Source organism: Amaranthus tricolor, chromosome 1 (genome assembly GCF_026212465.1).
Source record: "Amaranthus tricolor cultivar Red isolate AtriRed21 chromosome 1, ASM2621246v1, whole genome shotgun sequence".
In the NCBI taxonomy this organism is placed as follows: Eukaryota; Viridiplantae; Streptophyta; class Magnoliopsida; order Caryophyllales; family Amaranthaceae; genus Amaranthus; species Amaranthus tricolor.
The window spans coordinates 8,181,433-8,202,841 of NC_080047.1; the positions used below are offsets into that span (position 1 = coordinate 8,181,433).

The window sequence follows — 21,409 nt, forward strand, 5'->3', positions numbered from 1 at the left end:
AAAAAAAACTATTTTATGAACTTTTAAAAAATGGGTCAAAGTGGGTCGTATTTAAACGGGTTTGACCCGCCCTAACCCGTTTAACATTTGACATGACCCGTCCCGCCCGACCCGTTGAACACATGAAATAATATTCTCTTAAGGACAAGAGGTGAGGGAAATTGATCATATTTTAATTGGTTTGAAATTAAAATCAAACGTTTATGAATTATCATAAAGGTGAGAAGAAAAACATACAATTATTATCACAGTTTATGATTCTTTAACATAACTATTATTGAAAATATTATATCGGTAAAAATCAAAATTTTATCTCAATTGAAGCAATCGATTAAGCATCACTTTATCTAGTCTCAGATCAACTCTATGATAAATATATATAGTATATCACATAAGTTATAATTATCAATTTTTTCAAAAAACTATTTAGGATTTTGTAGATCTACTTAATTGATATGTGTGCATAGACAACAATTTAAATAGAAAACAATCAAAATTGCCCTTAGTTAATTAAGTTCGCACTGGTATAATGTCACTTTTTTGTCCTATTCAATTAGTTATATTTGAATTTTTATATTGCAATTTAAATAGAAAACAATTTAAATATTGCAAAATAAATAGAATAGAGTAGGTGGAATAAATCGCCCTTGGGCCATAAAAATATTATCAATTGAAACAGATAACATCTAAAAGAATATGTTTATACATGGATTAACAAAGGCCAATAATATTGAGTGTATGTACTTGCAATTGTTAATAATCTAAAAGTCATTAAGGAAATTTAACCAATCATCTTTGTAAGCCAATAATACTCACATTCTTTAAAAGATTGATAAGGCCTCGGATTACTATTCTGTTAATAATGACTGAGGGTCATTAGCAAAACAATTATCACTAAATCTTTGATTTAGTAGTTGTATTAATGATTGGTTGAAGTCCAAATCAATAAATTTCAATTTATTATGAGCTATGTCGGTGAGACCGTATCAACAACAATTTGTGTTTTATTATTCAAGTTAAGACTCGAATCTTACTCAGTGGCAACAAATATCATATTCTACATGCGAAATTTAAATTCGATTTTCATTAATCCCTTTTTGATCTACTCTATAATAAAACTAAATTATTCAAGTTGGCTTCATAAACTAATTATATTCACTTTCTAAGCTAGCATTATTTTCTTTTGTCTCACCTATCTAATTGATGTGTGAAAGGATGAGGCCATAAGAATCAAATGGTCCTAACGATTAAAGTGACAAACAAACGTTCATTTGTACCGTTTAAAACTTTGAATAAAGTGCAAGTAAAAGTCATAAACAATTCAAGACAATATCACTACACTATAGTCAATTAGTCGTTTAGGCTCATTTGTTTTTGACACAGAAACTAAGAAATTCAATGTTTATTTTTGGTTGAGTTACTACTTTAACATAATATCAGAAGTCAGTGTAACAGAAAGTCATGAATTCAAATCTTATTCACCTCATTTCATAGTGGAATACTGAGATAGCGTGTTAGAATATATAACATACTATAGTACCTCAGCCATTAAGAAATGTATAGATGCAAAACAACCCCGTCATATCTTACCCTTCTATCACATTGGCTCTAATATCATGGTAAGTAATCAATTAAACCAAAAATTTTAACTGATAGTTAAGACGCCATAATACATTATGTACTCTAACACTTATCCCGAATTCAAAAAAAAAATTAAGCATATATAATTGCTCTCATGAATGATATTTTCATAAAAGTCTATACTCCCTCAATTCCAGGGAAAAAATAAAGATACTTTGCATTGAGGTGTATGTGTTATGGGGCTAAAAATCTAAAATCTTAGGGAGAAGCGTGGAATTTGTGCTTATATTCTATTGCATATATGAATAATTGAATATATGATGCAATAATTATATTCTTTGAAGTTGAAAATTGTTCGGATTTTTGGTATCCAGCCAAATGATGCTGTAAAAGTAACAGACAATGAGAACTTAAACTGAAGAATATGAACATTTTTCTCATCCCCTGCTCAATGGTGGATGTTTGTTCATCATCTACTTGGCATTGAAAGAATTATTCTGGATGTTTCTAAAACGCAAACTCAAAAACACATATAATCTCAAAGATATAGAAAGAGTAGATTTTTATTGGACTGATTCATATATTAAAACTTCAACTAAGTTCAATTTTATATATCATTTCACTCTAAACATTTCTATTGTATAATAAATTTAATTCGAATAAACTTTAATTCAATTTTATTTTGTTCCGATAAATTAGAAAGAAAAACCCTAGTCTATACTTTATATAGTGAGTAGTTCCGTTATATGATATGATCACTCAATTCAAATGCACTTATGCTATGTTTGAGAAGACAATTTCATTTAGAAATTTAAAACTTGTTCAAATTTAGTGTTTGGCAAATTAAAAAACTTCAAAATTTAGATTTGAGTTAGTTTTATAATTGTTTCAAAACTAGTAGAAGTGGAGAATTTACAAACAACGTCCCGAATCTTTTCACTTTTAAATTGTTCATTCATAATTTCATAATTGAAATCTAAATTTTAAATGAAATACATATTTTCAAATACAATCTTAATAAATTGACTTCGTAACAAATACTCTTTATATGCCTTTGGATTTGCTACTGTACACCCATAAATTTTCACAATGTAGTAAAATCCAAAGAATGTAGAAGTATTTTTTATTGGTTGAAACTAAACTTTTATTTTTTACATCTACAGGCAAGAGGTTAAAGGTGGTGGAAATCAAAGTCAATCACAAAGTTATCTTGGAAAAATAATTTCGAATCACACTCGTGGTATACTAGTTAGAAATGTAATTTATTACGACTTATAAGAAGAAAAATTTATAATTTAGAGGATACACTCAACACAATTATTTTAGGACATTTACACTTAGATTACAACTTACACACTCAGTGACTAATACTCTCACTTTGCGTTTGTAACTCAATCTTAGTTGTGCCTCACTTAGACACACTACACACTAATTGACACTTCCTATTTATACTAGAGCTACGTGGGCTAAACTATGTTATCTAGACTACTCTACAAGCTCCTACATACATTTAACTAGAATAGTCCATAGCTCTAGAAAACTCTCTACATCAATTTGACTTCTAGAACTCATATTATACAAATGAACTTTTTAATTCATCTATTACTCTAGAACTTTCCTTATCATACTCCAAGTTTATATGTAGAATATTATCTTTAATAGATAAAAAGGAAAATATTTAACTTAGAGTCGCCTATAATTCTCAATTCATTGTACTTAAAAAAAGAGACTTAATATTCTTTTAGACATTACATTAGCTATGAAAATACATGACCCAAGGGACAACACCAGTCATAATCAATTTAGGATTTAGTAAAAGCAGCTTGATTACAATAGAAAGCAGTAATGTGAACTTCATGGAACCTTTGCACCTTCTTTTGTTCCTTATGAAGAGTGCCATAAGAGTTTGATACTTTTTTTGATAGGAAGAATTAGATACTTAGATGTAACTATGTGGTATGTTTATACTCATCCAGTGGAAGTATCTTGATAAAATGATTCTTTGATGTTAATTTCATCATAAATATGACTTTGATTCGAGCTATTGGTTGGATTTGATCAACTAATAATATTAATTGATGAATCAATTATTTAACCTAGAAATTTAGATCAGTTTTTACAAAAATGTTTGGTAAAAATTGATTATTGATTATTGGTTTTTGGCTATTTATTAGAAAAAAAATGTGGGTTAAAAAGAAAAAAATCAATGGAAAAAAAAACTTCATATAACTTTTTTGTTTTGATTACAAAATTAGTTTTTCAAATGGCTTAAAATCATTTACTAAACACTTTTTAAGTTATTTGATCAACTAAACAATAAAAAATCTACAAAAAAAAAAAAAATCAATAAAAAAGCTAATTGCCAAACATCCCGTCACAAATACTAAAATTGTTAAGACAGGAGTAGAATAGGTAGATTGCTAAATTTAATGGCTTAAGCTGAGTCCAAGATATGCAAGCTAGATTCAACCTCAAATGGGTTAGACCCATGAAACCTGAAAATTTGAAAAAATAAGATTATTTAACAACTTAATTTCAAAAATAAACTCCGTGAAAACTTATTTCCCAAAATAAGCGTCCGTACATCCAAGCCTAGCCTCGGAAAGAGTTCCTGTTAGTAACAGCGAAAGTGAAAAAAAAAAAATTAAAAGCCCAAAGTCACTGTTAGTAACAGCGACTTAAAAAAAAAAATTTAAAAACCTAAAGTCGTTGTTACTAACAGCGACTTAAAAAAAAAAAAATTCCAAATATTTTCATGGGCCAAGACTCACATAACAGCAAGCCCAAAGCCCATTCACTTTAACCTTCAAACAGTTATCTAATATCAGATGAACTAACTTTAAAAATTGTTATTGTTTGATTAATCTTCCGAAGTGGGTCGAAAAAATAGTACATCTTCATCAGTTGGGTCAGGCAAAAGTGCATCTTCCTCAGCCTCTGCAACCTCCTCAGCTTCTGGGTGGTGGCATAAGCTGCAAGGAAGTTACTGAGATAGGTTTCTCCTTCCCGAACTTATATGCATGGACAACAATACTAAAAAAAAACCATTTTTTTTCGATACTGCATTCTCTTTTTTTTTTCTTGTATCCAAGGTGAACTTAAATTGCTGAATTTTTAACTCTTTCTGAAGTTTAGGTGGAATACCTGGAATTGGGAAAACACAATTTGGGTATGAGGCTATATGTTTTTAGAATTTTGTTTTATAGTCTATTTAATTAGTACGCTTCATATTTATGGGATGCAAAAATCACAGGATTCAACTTGCTATAAATGTCCAAATTCCTGTTGACTTTGGTGGTCTTGGACGAAAAGCGGTGTATGTAGGTGAGTGATTTCTGTTTTCTGGATTACATATGTTTGTATCTAAGCTGTGTACATGCATGTTTAGATACAGAAGGCAGCTTCATGATCGAGCGTGCTTTACAAATGGCTGAAGGATGCATTGAGAATATAGAGAACGTTGATTACGCCAGGCCAAGAAATACTCGAGCATTTAAAGAGAAACTGCATCCAGAGGATTTCTTGGCTAACATATTCCATTTTAGGATCTGCAGTTACACAGAGCAAATTGCTATGATAAATCATCTGGATAAATGGGTTACTGAACATAAAGATGTAGGTATTAAATTTATGCACACTACTAGAATATTGAGTACGTCACTACTAGAATATTTGAAGTAGCGGTAATGGCAACGGAGGTACTGGTGGAGGGGTGTGCAAATTTTGAGTGTGAACTATGATGACGATTAATGTTTTGGAGAGGCTGAGGAAGATGCACTTTTGCCTGACCCAACTGATGAAGATGTACTATTTTTTCGACCCACAGTCCCACATTGGAATATTAATCAAACAATAACAAGTTTTTAAAGTTAGTTCATGTGATATTAGATAATTGTTTGAAGGTTAAAGTGAATGGGCAAAGGCTTGTTGTTATGTGAGTCTTAGCCCAGGAAAATATTTGGAATTTTTTTTTTTTTTAAGTCGCTGTTAGTAACAGCGACTTTGGGCTTTTAAATTTTTTTTTTAAGTCGCTGTTACTAACAGCGACTTTGGGCTTTTAATTTTTTTTTTTTTCACTTTCGCTGTTACTAACAGCGACTCTTCCCGAGGCTAGGCTTGAATGTACGGACGCTTATTTTGGGAAATAAGTTTCACGGAGCTTATTTTGGAATTAAGTTGTTAAATAATCTTATTTTTTTCAAAAATTTTCCATGAAACCTAGCTACTCCCTCTAACCATAGGGCCACAACGCATTGTGCTTCTTATGGTATTGACTCACATTCTTCGGACATAGGAAATGGCGTCTGGTGGTAATAGTTGTGCAACGGGCTGATGGCCTATTAGAGCCCTTATTCGACCTATTGTACAGGCCTACTTGTGGTTGTATGGTCTTGGCAATTGGTAAGGTAGTGTCAACTGTCAAATATGGTTTTCTGATGTAGCTAATAGCTATATAGTTTTTCGTCAACTTAAAAATTTAATATCTAGATTAATTTTCTTCTAAATAAGAAAGAAAAAAACAGCTTAAAAGCACAATCTGAAAATCTTTGAATTTTCGTCATCAACAATTATGGCATTATCAAATTATCACTACCGCTTCGATTTAGATGGGGTTTAAAAGTTGGGTGTACCAAGTAGCACAAACTTACTCTTGTAAAGAATAAAGAGGTTACTGATTCACCATTGATAGCATATGAAGGGTACATGATTGATAAGTCGTTATACTATAGTGCATTGCAATTTGTAACAAATAATTACAAATATTCAGTTCCATCAAGAATGAACACAAATTACTGTCATACTAACAAATTCAAATAAAGAAAGCACGGCCAAAAAATCACATACTCAAAAAGTAGCCAAGTAATTAAACATTTAATTGTATATAGATTGTGATGGAACAGATAAAATTGAACAGAGTCAATTTATGCTCTCACAGTTTGAAGAAATGAAAAAAATGGTGGAAGCAAAAAAGATCATTTTCTCTTAATTAACTCGTAGCCTTTTCATTTATTTAAGTGTTAAAACTAAACATAACCTAAGCAGACAAGCCGAACTCATTGCTAACTCTATCGGAGCTGTTAAAAATCATCTATCTACAGCATTTAGTGAAGCGACCATGGAAGATTTGTATCATAGGTTAAAGGTCGAGGAACATGGCTCACAAAGGAAGTGAATGCATAGATTTAGTTATCTCGGTGATTTAAGAGATGTTCCAGTAAGCAGTTACTTTGCTATAACCTTAAAAGGCAAGTGGTTTCAACCAAAGGCTGAATATCACATAATTTAAACCTACTCATGTTAGACCCTCAACACTTGAAAATACGTAGGACACTTGCATACTTCATTTTGAATCAAAAAACTAAACACGTACCCGTCTCAAATACAAATTACTAAGTTCGAGTAACATGTATTTGTACTATTAACAAATACAATTTAATTTGTGTTGCTCCAAGCTGATTTTTGGTATCTAAATGATATGATAGATCCTTAAAATGAGAGATTGCACACTGACACTAGACATCAAGACTGATAGAGGCACTGATGCTCAAGTATAGTGATCTTAAGAGAGCCTAAAGTGGGCAATTACTCTTATCCTCAACCTTGGAATAGCAGTTGTATTGGTAAAAGGCATAAATTTGCACCATGTTTGACATGATGCAGGTTTCTTACACATTCAAGACTATGTAATAATTTGTGCTAGCAAACAAATAGTTTGTGTGCATGACTATTCAGCAAGTGCAGCAGCAGATCAATGTGCACAAAATAGTACAGCAACAGCAGAACATTAAGGAAAGAACAGAAACAGAATTCAGAAGATTTGGCCTGCCAGCCTACCTTGCACGACACTTGGAGACCAAACCTGTGCACCAAGGACCAGGAAAACCCAAGGGATGGCATCTTTGTACATGGAACAAGAAGTCAAGGTCCAAAGGTAGTCCTAATAATCCATAGAGAACCCACAGGACCAGCATCAAGATCCCCTGGTCAATTTTTGTGCTACATTTGAGTTCTGTTCGTGTCTATTCCATTCCATTACATAATCAGTACTTGGGGGCAAATTAAGGTGTAAAAGCAACCCCTTAATTTGGTGCATAAAGTGTTGCAGAAAAGAATTGGGCTGGAAGGGAGAAATCACATAATCTATTCTATAAACCCAAAGGGACAATTTTCTAGTAAAAATTATCTATGTCAGTATAAAACCAAAGGCTCCAAGAAAAACTCTTGTGTACCAAATACAAATTTTTCTATTCTATAAACACTGCAGGATAACTTTCTACTAAGAGAAAGAGCTTTAAACAGCCATCTTCATTTCAATTTTCTGGTGAGGATCATAACCCACAAGCATAAAATCACTTACTACAAAAGAATCTATGTTCTTCTTGTCGGGGTTGATCTTCAAAACCTGTATAAGAACCAATTTAAATTTATTGGTGAAGATAAATCAAATACTGCTAAACAAGAAAAGATGAATTTCCTGCTTCCAGATCAAAGATAATCAGATCAAATTCATTTATTGCTTACAGGAAAAGGCTTAGGCAAATTCTGTAGTTGTTTTTCCAATGGCTCAATATGGTTGCGATAAACATGACTATCCCCAATGACATGAATAAAATCTCCAGGATGAAGATCTGCAAGAAGGAAAAATATTGTGAAGACATACAACTATATACAGAAATAACCTTTGAAAGAAAAAGGAGAAAACTCATGCCACAAAATGTAATCTATTGCAACTGAAAGCATAACCAATCAAGAGAAAAACCCATGTATCAAATATGACCCCATTGATCTCGCAAGGTGCAATAACCAGATGTTCATATATATTACAAAAAAATTAGTATTTTCAGAGATTCAAGAAATGCTTACCACAGACATGAGCAATCATGCGAGTCAAGAGAGCATAAGAAGCAATATTAAAAGGAACCCCTAACCCCATGTCTGCTGAACGCTGGTACATTTGACAGGATAACTCGCCATTTGCTACATAGAACTGTAACAGAGAAATTAAGCACCGAAAGAAAAATTACAGAAAAGACAATGTGTACCTCGAGATAAACCTGTGCAAACATATGGCATGGAGGCAGTGCCATTAACTTAAGATCAGAAGGATTCCAAGCTGAGAGGATAATACGTCTGTCATCTGGCTTATTTTTAATCTTGTGGATAACATCTAATAACTGATCAAATCCTTGCCCAGTGTAGTCAGCATGCATGTCAGTATATCTGTAGAAGTAACAAGTCGAATAACTAATAAGAACCTGCATCTGGCTTTTTTCATGCCAGCCAATAAAAAAATTCTCAGATATGTGAATTAACCTCGCCCCAAAGTGCCTCCACTGGAACCCATAAACAGGTCCCAAGTCGCCCTCTTCCCTATCTGACAGCCCAATGCTGTTCAAAGAACAAATTCATATTAAAATCTGTCAACATTCATTTATCAAAACAAAAAAGTTGAGCTGCAATCAATGGCTTACCTATCAAGATATATTCTAGATGCATTTCCATCCCATATATGTATACCTTTCTCCTGCAAGACCTAAAAATTTGGAAAAATGTGCCATTAAAATTACAAGTCAAGGAGCCAAAGGCCAAATCTCAGCAAAATCAAGACCTTTGAACACTGGTTGGAAAAAAAAATTCTTAATCCACAAATAAGTTAATTAAAATTAATATGCAACAGTATGTTCCTCTCATAAACACCAGATAGGGGTATATTATTACATATAAATACAGACTAACACATCTTGCTTGAGCGAGCATTCCCCCTTTAACTCTGGCAGGATAGCTTGCCTTACTGTTTTTACTGTTCTGCATACATTCCAATACTGAAAAAAGTGACCCTATTAATTCACCTTACCAGGCAAAAATATGTCTATAACAGCACTCAGAATTGTCCCTCATCAAATGGATCCCCCATTGGGAATATCAGTTTGAAGAGGTTGCAGAAAGAAGACTCAAAAGGCTAACTCATAGAAGTAATATACATAATAAGAAGTATCCACCAAATAAAAAGCATCATATTTCAAATCCCTTTCAGATTTCATGTTAATCCTACAGAGAAGCAACAACCTCATTCAGATAGAAACAATAAGAAAGCCAACTACAGATAAGGATGCTTAGAGTGATAATACTTTAAAAAGAAAAGCCATACAGTTAGATTTGTATAATTTAATACCTTAGCATTTGTTGAGCCACTGATAAACCAAAGTAATTCCTCTACAACACCTCGCCAAAATACCTTCTGAGAATTCATATAATAAAGCCACAAGTCAGCAAACACAATACCAGAATTGCAATCATTTTAAAACAGTAGTATCCATACTCTCAGGTTCAACTTCAATTGAAAATCTGAAATCTATGCCACCTGACTTGTCTTTGTTAGAAATATAGGTCTATTAAAGGTTTTCTCAAACTCTTCTTATGGCAACAATCATCGACACATATTAGTAATAATAATAAAACATTTGTATATGAGAAATGTGTTTAGAGTTGTGTTTAGCATGTGTTGGATATGAAAATGTAGTGTGACACAAACTTGTCGTTGCATTAAGAAAGCTATTTCCCGACTATCCTAATTGTAAATAGACGGGACTTTCCCAAGGTTAATACACCCACCAATAGCAATGTACACCCACTACTAAAGGTAAGGAGCAAATATCACTGTTGCACAAGTAAATAGAAGATGAAGAGAATATAAAACTCAAAAGTGTATATATCCAAAAGAATAAGAAACACCTATTTATAGGCCAATCTCAACAACTATATTTCCGCCCTCATAAACCATAGTCTAAGAGGTTAAAAGCACTTTAATATGATAAAATCACTACATGAATGAGAATAATTATGAATGGATTAAGAATTAATGACACAAAATTAAAGCTCCAATGGTAACTATGAGGAGTTCCCAACCTTTAACGGCCCGTTTGGTACATGGTATTAGAGGGCGGTAATGGTAATAAAATTAAGTAATAAAAAATTTGGTTATTTGGATGCCTTCAATGGTAATGGATGGTAATGAAATTACTAAAAAGTACCATTTTTATTACCATCAAACAACCTGGTATTAGGCTGTAATGGTAATGAAGTATTACTGTGGTAATAAAATAAGGTAATGTTGTTTCGAGCTGAAGAAAAAAAGGTAATGTATGTAATTATCCAAACAAATATTATTAAAAAAAGAATCATTAAATAGAATAATTTAGATACAATAATGCTTTTAGATACAAATATACAATAATAAAACTAAAAGTCATTACCATTTTTTATTACTAACAACCAAATGCAATCAATGGAATATTATCTTTCATTACCATTCTTTAGTCATGCACACCAAACAAAAGAATCTTCATCACCAATTCTCATATCCATTCCTTCATTACTATTGCCATTATAACATTTCATCCTCATTACTTCATTACCATCAACCAAACGGGCGTAAAGGTCCATTTATCCAACAGTCTTAGTCAACTCAGCAAACCAATTCACATTTACATAAATAGCTAAAATCCTCTAAAAAATCTTAAAGAGAATAGATGTAACGAAAAGTTGAAAAATAGTTAAGTATACTGTACGAGTAATCATAATCAGTCATCTCTTACCTTGGTTGTAAGAAGTGGGAAAGTTTTGCGTAAATTGAACCGCATCTGTGGACAACCAATCATCAGTAATTACAAACCCAAAAAATGTCAATTTTTTTAGTACAATCAGACTACTTGATGTACCTGACAACCAAATTTTGACAAGGTCCCAGTTCCGGTCCTATCATCCTTAAGATTCCCGCTCAATAAGATCTCATGAATAAGCTTAAGGTACAAATGCTCCTCATGTCTATCAAACACCTTCTGGGGCAAAAAGGAGAAATCTTGTACCTTGAACTTATCAGAATTTGACTTGGTAGCGTTCATCAGAGTACCAACATCATCGGCATTCCTCCTCACACGAGTGTATGTAACAAAAGAGAATCGTATATCATTCTCAACTACAGGGAAAGATGAATACCAAGGATGAAACAAGGAAGTGTCCACAGGAGGGATAAATGTATCACATTCTATATTGGTCTCAATCTCAGTGAGATGAATCGCATCACAATCTTGAGCATTAAGAGTTTCCCTGAATCCAAAAAAATTAAAAAAAAAAAGCTAAGCAACAAAATGAGGCTTTCACATTTTCCTTATGGATTAGGGGATACCTACAAACATGTCTTATTAAGGTTCAAAGGAATAACAAAATCAATTATACAGGGGCGTTTGATTCAAGGAAAAAACATTGTACTCAAGAACAAGTTTCCATTGTTTAATTTGACAAATAAATTAACATGGAATTTTGAAATGGAAAAAGATTTTCCCATCACTTTGCTAACATTTATAGAACAAAATTGGAAAGAAACAGAATTTCATCCAGTATTCCACTCCCAACACCTTCATTTCTCTACAGGTTTTCCATCAAACCAAACAATATAAATTAAAAATCATTTGAGTTTTCATGAAAAATTTATTTTACAAGAAAAACCTTTTCCAGTCAAATCAAATATCTCTATAGTAAACTACTGATAACAGTTCCTATCTACGCGATATAAAGATATTATGTGATTGCCATTTAAAATTCATAATATCAAAATGAATACCCACCTCAAAATTTGTCCGCCACCAATAACAAACACCTTTTCAATCAAAACATCATAAGGTGCCGTCGCTAACGATTCCAATGCCAAATCCATACTTCCATAAGTAACAACATCATCCACATTTCCAACACTAAACTTCGGTGAACGGGTGAGAATCACATTAAGCCTACCGGGTAAAGGCCGATACTTAAGGGGAATACTTTCCCATGTCTTTCTCCCCATAATTACAGCATTCTTTTTCTCAGAATGAGATGTTTGTAAAGTAACATCTTTGAAGAATTTAAGGTCAGTTGGTAATTTCCAAGGTAATTTCCCATCTTTACCAATACCCATTTCTTTAGTTGCAGCAACTACAACTTGGTAAGTTCTTTTCACCTCACTTTTCTCATCTATTTTTCCATTCGAAACGCTTCGAATTTCACTAGCCATGAAAACGGCAGAAATATTTATAAATGCCTGCGATTAATTCGACATCTTTCAGCAATTGAAGATAATTTTTTGAATAAATAAATAACAAAAAATTGACTTTAAATTAAGCAGAATTCGACATGTTCAGAACCATAAGTGTTAACTAATAATTTAATTAATTGAAAACAATTGCAAAAAAATTGAAATTTTAGGGTTTTGAGGATAAAAACTGTAATAAGCGATTAGTTACTGAAAAATTAAACTACAATTAGATAGAAAGAAACAACACTTACCGATCGTAGTTTGAAGGAAAAGATTGACTTGATTTGCTTTATATTTGCAGCAATTTTTGGGAGATTGAGTCGATTTGATGCGTCAAGAGAGTGGAGAAGAAAGCAGTCTAATTTACACTGAAACAAAGAAAGAGAAAGAGAGAATGTTTATATAAGTAAATGGCGCGCAAACTGGCGCCAAAATCTATGATAGTGTTTTTTTACCTTTTTGGTTGCGACTTTTCGACCATTTTGATGACCATTAAATAAATACAATTTTTTTAAGGTAAAATTATAAAAAACTATTAATTTCTCATTTCGTAAAATATTACCTTATCTTATATAATACAATTGTTTGCAAAACACTACCTTATAACGGTTTGTGACCTTTGACCGTTAAGTATAACCGTTGACCCTCATGTGACAGTCACGTGATTCATTAAACCCATCTTCTTGAGCTTCAACTTATCCAGAATCTTCAATGCGTCTTCATCTTCCCCAATTTCAAGCTTTTTCTGTAATAATTTCCACAGATTGTCCACAAACTCAGAATTTGATTCCATTAAGCGAGATAGTGGTGATTTTTCTTCATACCCAGCCTGAATTTCATTGGAGTTTTCAACTTTGTCTTCTTCTATTGTTGATTCTTACATAGTTGGTGTCAAAGGTTCCGCCTTTACGGCCATTTCCTTAAACTTGGAGGCAATTAAGGTAGCTTCCATTTGAGGGATTAATGTCGAAATTGCAGGAACTTTTAGCAGAAATGGAAATTCTGGAAGAGGGTTTTAGTTGGGTTTTTGAGGAGAAAGAAAATGAAGCAGTGGGAGGATGAATATTGTGGTTGGATTTGCGGGATAGAAGGGAAGCAGAGGAAATGGTCAAAGCAGAATCCATTTGAGGAATAAATTGAAGATTTCAAGAGATAAATGAAGAGAACAGAGAAAGATGAAGGTGAATGTGTAGAAGTTTCAAACTCTGAAGGTGTGATGGGAGCCAAAGAGGGCTATTAGCAGCAAGAAATGAACCCAAACACGCTGAAATGTAGAAGAAGATTTTTAGCCAGTTTAATGAATCACGTCACTGTCACATGAGGGTCAACGGTTATACTTAACGATCAAAGGTCATAAACCGTTATAAGTTAGTGTTTTGCAAACAATTGTATTATATAAGGTAGTTTTTTGCAAAAATTTTTACACAAGGTAGTTTTTTACAAAATGGAATATAAATTAGGTAGTTTTTTATAATTTTGCCTTTTCTTAATTTCAGGATAAAGTGAGAAAAGGGGAAGATCAAATGAAACTTGAATTTAAGATTTTACTTGAAAATAAATACTCTCCAATTAAGATAAAATCCACAAATAAATTTAACATAAACAAGATGATAAACTATTACTTAAAAAAGGTGATTCTAAGTACGCTAAAGCTAAAAAAAAATACTAATATTGTTAAACTTAGTGTATAAAATATTTTTTTAAAGACACATTAGACAACAAAATAAAGATAAACAATATCCATAACTTTAATAATGTAAAAATCTTTTTATAAAAAAAACGTCACTAAATTTCTTGCTTGTTGAAATTACAATCATAAATAATCTTTGTCTTTTACGAATTATATCCTTCAAAAATCAAAACACATTAGCATTGTTGTCGTGTAGTTAGATTCCACCAAAGATTCATCTGGACTCGAAACAAATCTGAAAATATGAATAAACTAAAACCGACTATGACCCAAGTGGATTTCAAAAAACACGAAACACGAAATACTTTGAGATACAATTTGACCCGACATATAAGAAAACCGAGAATCTATTAGCCAACCTGTAAGGGTGTAATTCATTTGAACTCGTCATGCAACTATCTATATTTCTGCTTAAAATGTGCATGTATTGGTGCAATCAGCAATACTAATTTTATTCGCCTTAAAGTAGACATCCAAATACGAGACTGGCAAAAGCCTTCGAATTACACAAGAATGCAGAAGAAGTGATCTGAAGAAGCTATCGACGAGGAAACAAGACTAAACACTTAAGAATAATTATACAAACCGCGCAACACACGTACGACGTGTAAACTCTAAGCGGCTTGCCTAAAATACATCATTTTCACTACATTAAGGCAAGTTCCTGAACTTCCTCGGGTTGGATGACAGCAACCTCATTTGCTGCGTACAATTACAGACCAGCAAAATATCTCAAATGGTCTTCGAATGTCTCACCATGTCGGATTTTGGCAACTGATCCATCTTCCTCGACCTAACAATAATATATATAAACAGTCACTGAGAGATTCATAAAAAAGGAAACTCAACTAAAATATGATGAACATCCCATTGAATTTCTCTGATATACACATCCATCAAATAGTCCTTGTAATTTAGTCTCTCGGTCAAGATTTTTACTAAGTGTACTGATTTCAAGACCTCGAGAAAGATGTCACATTGTCCAAACACACTGAGAAGTTTAAGTAGGGAGATAATATCTATGAACTATCTTATCTTACATCAAATAATTATAGGGGTATTTGGCAATTGGTTGTTGGCTTTTTTAGTTGGCTAGCTGAAAATGTTAGGCTGTTTTTGTTGGCATTTAAGCTAGCTGAAAAAGTTCCCTGTTTATGGAGATGTTTGGTGAGTTTAAGTATTGGATGTTGGTTGTTTATTTGGAAAAAAAAGGGGCCAACAACTCAAAAGCCAACAAAAAAAGCTAACTAAAGTAGCTTTTTTATTTTAGCTTAAAAGCCATTTACCAAACACTTTTATTGGCTATTTACCAACCAACAAGCCAAAAGTCAACCAAAAAGCCAATGTAAAAGCTAAGTACGAAACACCCTCATAGTCTTTATTATAGAGGGTTGGATGGTGTATGCGATGGCTATTTCTGAACAAAGGAAGATGAGGCAATACATTGGTCCGCTGCACATATATTAGTATGCCGTTATGCACTAAACCTAAGCAACAAGAACATGAATGAGTAAATGATATTTTCCTTGGATTATTTTTTCGGGGGTAGGCTAGAGAAGTTATACAGGCAAAAGGGATAGAGAATTAATCTGAGAGAATAGAATCAAACCCCTATAAGGGTGAAAGGGAAAAGCCTCAACTACTGGACTAATCCAAGATTCTCGATATTCCTTAGATTTGTTCACAAGCAAATAAGTAAAAATGACACTCCAGAACCAGATATTTGTCTGAAAATCAGGAAATTACGGAAACAGTTTATTAAAATTTTCATACCCAGTATTCGGGTGGGCGCATCTTAAGGTTGTAGGTGGAGGCCATGCTCATGCAGTAGGCACCTGCATCATGGACTACTAATCCAGCTCCCTACAAACCACAAACCTAGAGTTAATACCTGAATTGTTATTATCGTCACTAATAAAGCGTGAAATTAGCAGGAGGAATGACATTTTCATTACCCTCTGTGGTGTAGGGAGCTCACGCTCCTTGCCCAAGAAATCAGCGGACTCACAGACAGGGCCCACGACATCGAAAGTGGATATCTCTGCATCTGATGGGGCTGGAGAAACTAGCTCTATATGCTGCAGTTGTCATACGAGATAGTCAGTAAGCCATCCTGACAGGCGTGCGGTCTCAAAAGGAAAATGAGAAACTTTGTGGTTCAATTGATAAGAACTCCTAGGAAATTTACTTACTTGGTAAGCATCATAAAGACTCGGACGGATAAGTTCTGCCATGCTCCCATCAATAACGATGAAATTTTTTGTACCGTTAGTTTTAACACCCGTAACACGATTAACTAGGCAACAAGTATTTGCGATAAGTGATCTTCCGGGTTCAATGATAAGGTTGAGATCTCGTGACAGGACCAGCTCACGAACCTGCAATAAGATTAGATGGGTATAATACATAAGTGTAAGTCAGTTACCAGAGATCATTATTCAAATGCCATTAGGTGAATAAGCGTCAAAAAATGCTCTTGCTAGAACGACTAAAACACACCAGACTTGCATGTAGCACAAAACGTGACTAGATCCAAAGAACTCAATTCAAAGGACAATTATAAGTGAAAAGCTATTTTGACAAAGACATGTCATTGTCACGAGACCTTTACATCACAAATTCTAATGATAAGATCTAAACAATTCATATTATACTAATTTTCCGACCAATCATGTATTGATAACATTTTAAAACTTCTTAGCGTCAAAATCCAAGGATATATAACAGGCAAGCAGACCTGAATATGAAGTCCAATTCAGAACATAATACAAAATAATTTGCTTCCTCCAAAGGGATTGTCAATTATCATAGAACATGCCAGTAATTAGATAGGGGCTCACCGTATCAATAAGATCTCTGGGTGTGGGTAAAACAGCGCCAGTGTGATAGTAGTCTATTCCCAAACCACCTCCAATGTTCAAGTAACTAATCTCGAAACCTTGATCACGAATTTGGTCTACGAATTCGACCATAAGAACTGCAGCATCTCTGAATATATCAACCTGATCATGGATAAAGAAAAAGTGATAAGTTTTAAACTACTGAATGTCATGAACTGCCAGGCAAATTTAACATGCCGCACAAAAAAGTCTTGTAGATCAGTAAATCGCAGCAACTGCTTTGTTCAAATCTTCAGGAAGACATTATTGAACCAAAAGCAAAAGAAATGTAGAAACGACAAACCCATGAAATCAATTTTCGAAAATCCAGTAAGTACCTTGGTAATTGTCGACCCAAGATGGCAATGAGCTCCAACCAACTTCAGCTCATTAGGATGTGCTTTTACAGCATCTAGAAACCACTGCAATTTCTCATTTCTGATGCCAAATTTGGAGTTCTTGTTCCCTGTTGCAACATAAGGATGTACCTAGAAATGACGGACAAAAGATAAAGCATATCCATATACAAGAAAAACAAGATATGAACCAATACTTAGAAAGGATATCTATACAATCATTAACCATCCAACTTTAAAGTTGAGCTAATAAGTTTCAAAGAGTAACAACAAGAAAGGATATCGATTGAACAGACATACTTGAGGATCAACATCAGGGTTTATGCGAAGCAAAACGTTCACCCTTTTCCCAGTAATTCTAGAAGCAGATACAATGTTTTCCAAGTCAAACTCACTGTCAATGTTCACAAATACACCGCTCTCAGCGGCAAGAACCAAATCCTCCAATATCTTCCCGTTTCCGTTGAAGACACACCTACCAACAAGACATCAATTCAGTAAACAAGCTACATTTCAATAGTCTAATCAATTGAGAGATTTCGAATTTCACAAGTACCAGAGATAGAATTTCCTTTAAGCTTCACATCATACACAAGATGAGTTGCAGAGTTATTAGTTTTCTTCAAATTCAAATATTAAATATTATAAATTTTACAAGCATACAAATACATTCTTCAATCAAGAAAACGAAATGATTCATAACAGACAAAGATTAACACAACACAGATCTCGTCATCAGAGAGATTGTAAGGCATGAAGCTCAATTATATCATTCAAATACAAGTAAACCATTCAGAGCAACTACACAACTAAATTACTTACCAAAATAATTTTATTAATACCCATCAACAGGAATGACACATCAATAAACTTTTCAATGCCAGCATCTACTGATAAATGTGAATTCGCATAACTTAATCAATGAGTATCCTCTTGCTACTAACACTAGAACAAGCAAATTATACTCAATTGTTTATTATGCATTCTTTCTCGATTAGGAAATAGTGCAAGTATAGGTCATGGTCATGAGCACAATATCCCACACAAAGTAAGGGTCTGGGGGAGAAGTAGTGCAAGCATATGAAGTATAAACCCTTCATATCCCTATAATTCTACCAAACATCAAAAAGCCAGAACCCCATATTTTGCATTTCACCCCCCCCCCCCCCACACACACACACACACACAAAATACACTTCCACAAATAGCAAAAGGGACGGAAAATGCAGCAAATCAAGAATATAATCCATGTCCATACATTAGAGAAAAATATGTTGACAATTCCACCATGTATATCATCAAAATTTCAACTTCATACTACACAACCCAATTTTTATTCATCAAATGACCCTAAACTAATGATATGATCATCTCCAAGCATACAAAGGTCACAAAAATTTCAAACATCATTCTGCACACAACTTTGCAAACAAGTGACATTGAAATTAAAGCACAATGACATAAAACTAACCATTTCCTAGCAATTCTACATTCATCTAATTCACCAAAAGAAAAGGAAAACACAAAAGCCTTACTTGGTAGGATCAAAACCAGCAGCCAAAGCAAGCCTAAGCTCATTACCACTAACAAGAACAGCCCCACAACCCAACTTCCTTAAATGCTCCAAAATCTTCAAATTATTATTAGCCTTAATAGCATAACCAATAATTGATCTCAACCCTTGAAGAGCATCTAAATAAGCTTCAACATTCCTTGTAATTTGGGGTTTACTATACAAATAAAATGGTCGTTTCTCAACATTTTCCATAACTTCTTGCACTTTGAGCCCTTCACAATACAAATACCCATCTTTCGCTTTTGTGAAACAATGCTTGAAATCGGTGGTTACAGGCTCTAATGTTGCAGCCTTTGTTTTAAATTTGTTTTGCGAAAGAACTGATTTGAGGGTATTAAAGGGTTTTGGGGTAAAGGTTTTCGTGAAAGTAAACGATGGTTTTGGGAGAAATGGGGTATTAGGGTTTGAAGATAAGTTTAGGGTTTTAGGGAGAGTTGGAGATTGAGAGAGAATGTGGGCAGCCGCCATTGTTGCAGAGATGGGAGAGACAGAGCGAAGGAATTAGTGTAGGTCAGAACTTTGTATAGGTCCGTTGATGGGTACAAATGGCGGTTGATTGTTACCCGGGTCCGAATTAAACAAACATTAACCCAATTCTTATTTGTGGCCGCCTTTTTCATTTTATCACCACCCCCTTCCTAATAAAATTATAAATTTGCCTCTAGACTTTAAAAAATTACGAAATTGCCACTGTACTTAACATTTCTTATTTATAATAATAATACTAATAATAATAATTAATAATAAAAATATTTTAAAAAATAAATTAAATATAATAATTAAAACAAAAATAAAAATTTAATAATAATAATAACAATGACAATAATAATAATAATAATAATAATAATAATAATAATAACAATAATAATATGAATAAAATTAATAAAAATATTTTTATAAAAAAATAATACCAGTCGCACTTTTTGTGCGACTATAAATTTTTATTTTTTATTTTTTTTTTAATTTTTTTTTTGAATTTCGAATTATACAATTTCTTTTGTTTAACTAATTTATTTTTTAAGTTATTGTTATTTATATAATAATAATAATAATAATAATAATAATAATAATAATATTTTAAAAATTAAATTAAATATAATAATTAAAACAAAAATAAAAAATTAATAATAATAATAACAATGACAATAATAATAATAATAATAATAATAATAATAATAATAATAATAATAATAATAACAATAATATAAATAAAATTTAAAAAATTATTTTTTAAAAAAAAATAAATAAATTCCAATCGCACAAAAAGTGCGACTGGTATTATTATTTATTTATTTTTAATTTCGAATTATAAAATTTCTTTTGTTGAATTAATTAATTTTTTAAGTTATTGTTATTTAAATATAATAATAATAAAAATCACAATATCAATAATAATAATAATAATAATAATAACAATAATAATAATAATAATAATAATAATAATAATAATAATAATAATAATAATTACAATAATAATAATTACAATAATAATAATAATGACAAATTTGTAATTTTTTAAAATTTAAGGGCAAATTCTTAATTTCATTAGAAGGAGGGATGGTGATAAAATGAAAAGGGTGGCGACAAATAGTACTGCCCAACATTAATGTCAACAACATTATAATTCAACGGCCAGTACAGCTCCTTTATCAAGACACTTTTTATATTTCAATAAATATTATTAATCTCTCATCTTGAAAATTATCCATATAATTATTGCATTAATCTTTTAAAAAAAGTTTCATATTATCAATAAACATCATTAACATCTCTTTTTATATTATTAGTAGAAACACCGTGGATGCTTTTATGAAAGAATTCGATATTCAGCACAATCGTCTCTAAATTTTGTGATATTTTTGAGAAGGAAGAAGAAAGTTTAATATTTGGTTCTTGATTTTTTTTGAAATTAAACCCCCCAGTTATTATTTTGTTTTTTGAAATTGTTTTCTATAAAAGTTAATTGAAATAAAACCCCCTGTTGTTGTTGCAAGGAGGAAGAACACAATGACGTTGAACATGATGATGAGAATACAATATGTATTAAGTGTACTGTAAATTGGCATTAAGTCTGATGTAAGTAGTTATTAAGTGTGTTGTAAGTTGACATTAAGTATGATGTAAGTTGGCATTACGTTTTATGTAAGTAGGCAGTACGTCTGATGTAAGTTGGCACGTATTAAGTGTATGTATTATGTACTGTAAGTTGGTATTAAGTCTGGTGTAAGTAGATATTAAGTGTGTTGTAAGCTGGCA

General features: G+C 32.4%; 2 protein-coding genes across 3 annotated transcripts; both read right to left on the reverse strand.

Annotated features, from left to right (window-relative positions):
• Positions 1–6,432: 6,432 nt before the first annotated feature.
• On the reverse strand, positions 6,433–13,934 carry LOC130815602 (bifunctional dihydrofolate reductase-thymidylate synthase 1-like). 2 transcript variants are annotated; one of them, XM_057682095.1, is made up of 12 exons: positions 13,252–13,934; positions 12,904–13,020; positions 12,207–12,658; positions 11,301–11,688; positions 11,178–11,222; positions 9,755–9,820; positions 9,054–9,115; positions 8,896–8,970; positions 8,637–8,802; positions 8,446–8,569; positions 8,104–8,210; positions 6,433–7,984 (listed from the first exon to the last, which is right to left on the reverse strand). In XM_057682095.1, exons 3-12 carry the CDS (start codon positions 12,629–12,631, stop codon positions 7,874–7,876), a joined length of 1,569 nt encoding a protein of 522 aa, XP_057538078.1. In that variant the 5' UTR covers positions 12,632–12,658; positions 12,904–13,020; positions 13,252–13,934; the 3' UTR covers positions 6,433–7,873. The 2 variants fall into 2 exon arrangements, with proteins under 2 accessions (XP_057538078.1, XP_057538082.1); XM_057682099.1 differs by having other exon boundaries at positions 12,904–13,934.
• An 835-nt stretch (positions 13,935–14,769) lies between these two features.
• LOC130815611 (diaminopimelate decarboxylase 2, chloroplastic-like) lies at positions 14,770–19,712 on the reverse strand. The gene is made up of 8 exons (XM_057682104.1): positions 19,113–19,712; positions 17,878–18,052; positions 17,560–17,709; positions 17,183–17,344; positions 16,535–16,720; positions 16,298–16,420; positions 16,116–16,205; positions 14,770–15,135 (listed from the first exon to the last, which is right to left on the reverse strand). The coding sequence occupies exons 1-8, from the start codon at positions 19,619–19,621 to the stop codon at positions 15,055–15,057; spliced, it is 1,476 nt and encodes a 491-aa protein (XP_057538087.1). The 5' UTR covers positions 19,622–19,712; the 3' UTR covers positions 14,770–15,054.
• Positions 19,713–21,409: the final 1,697 nt, after the last annotated feature.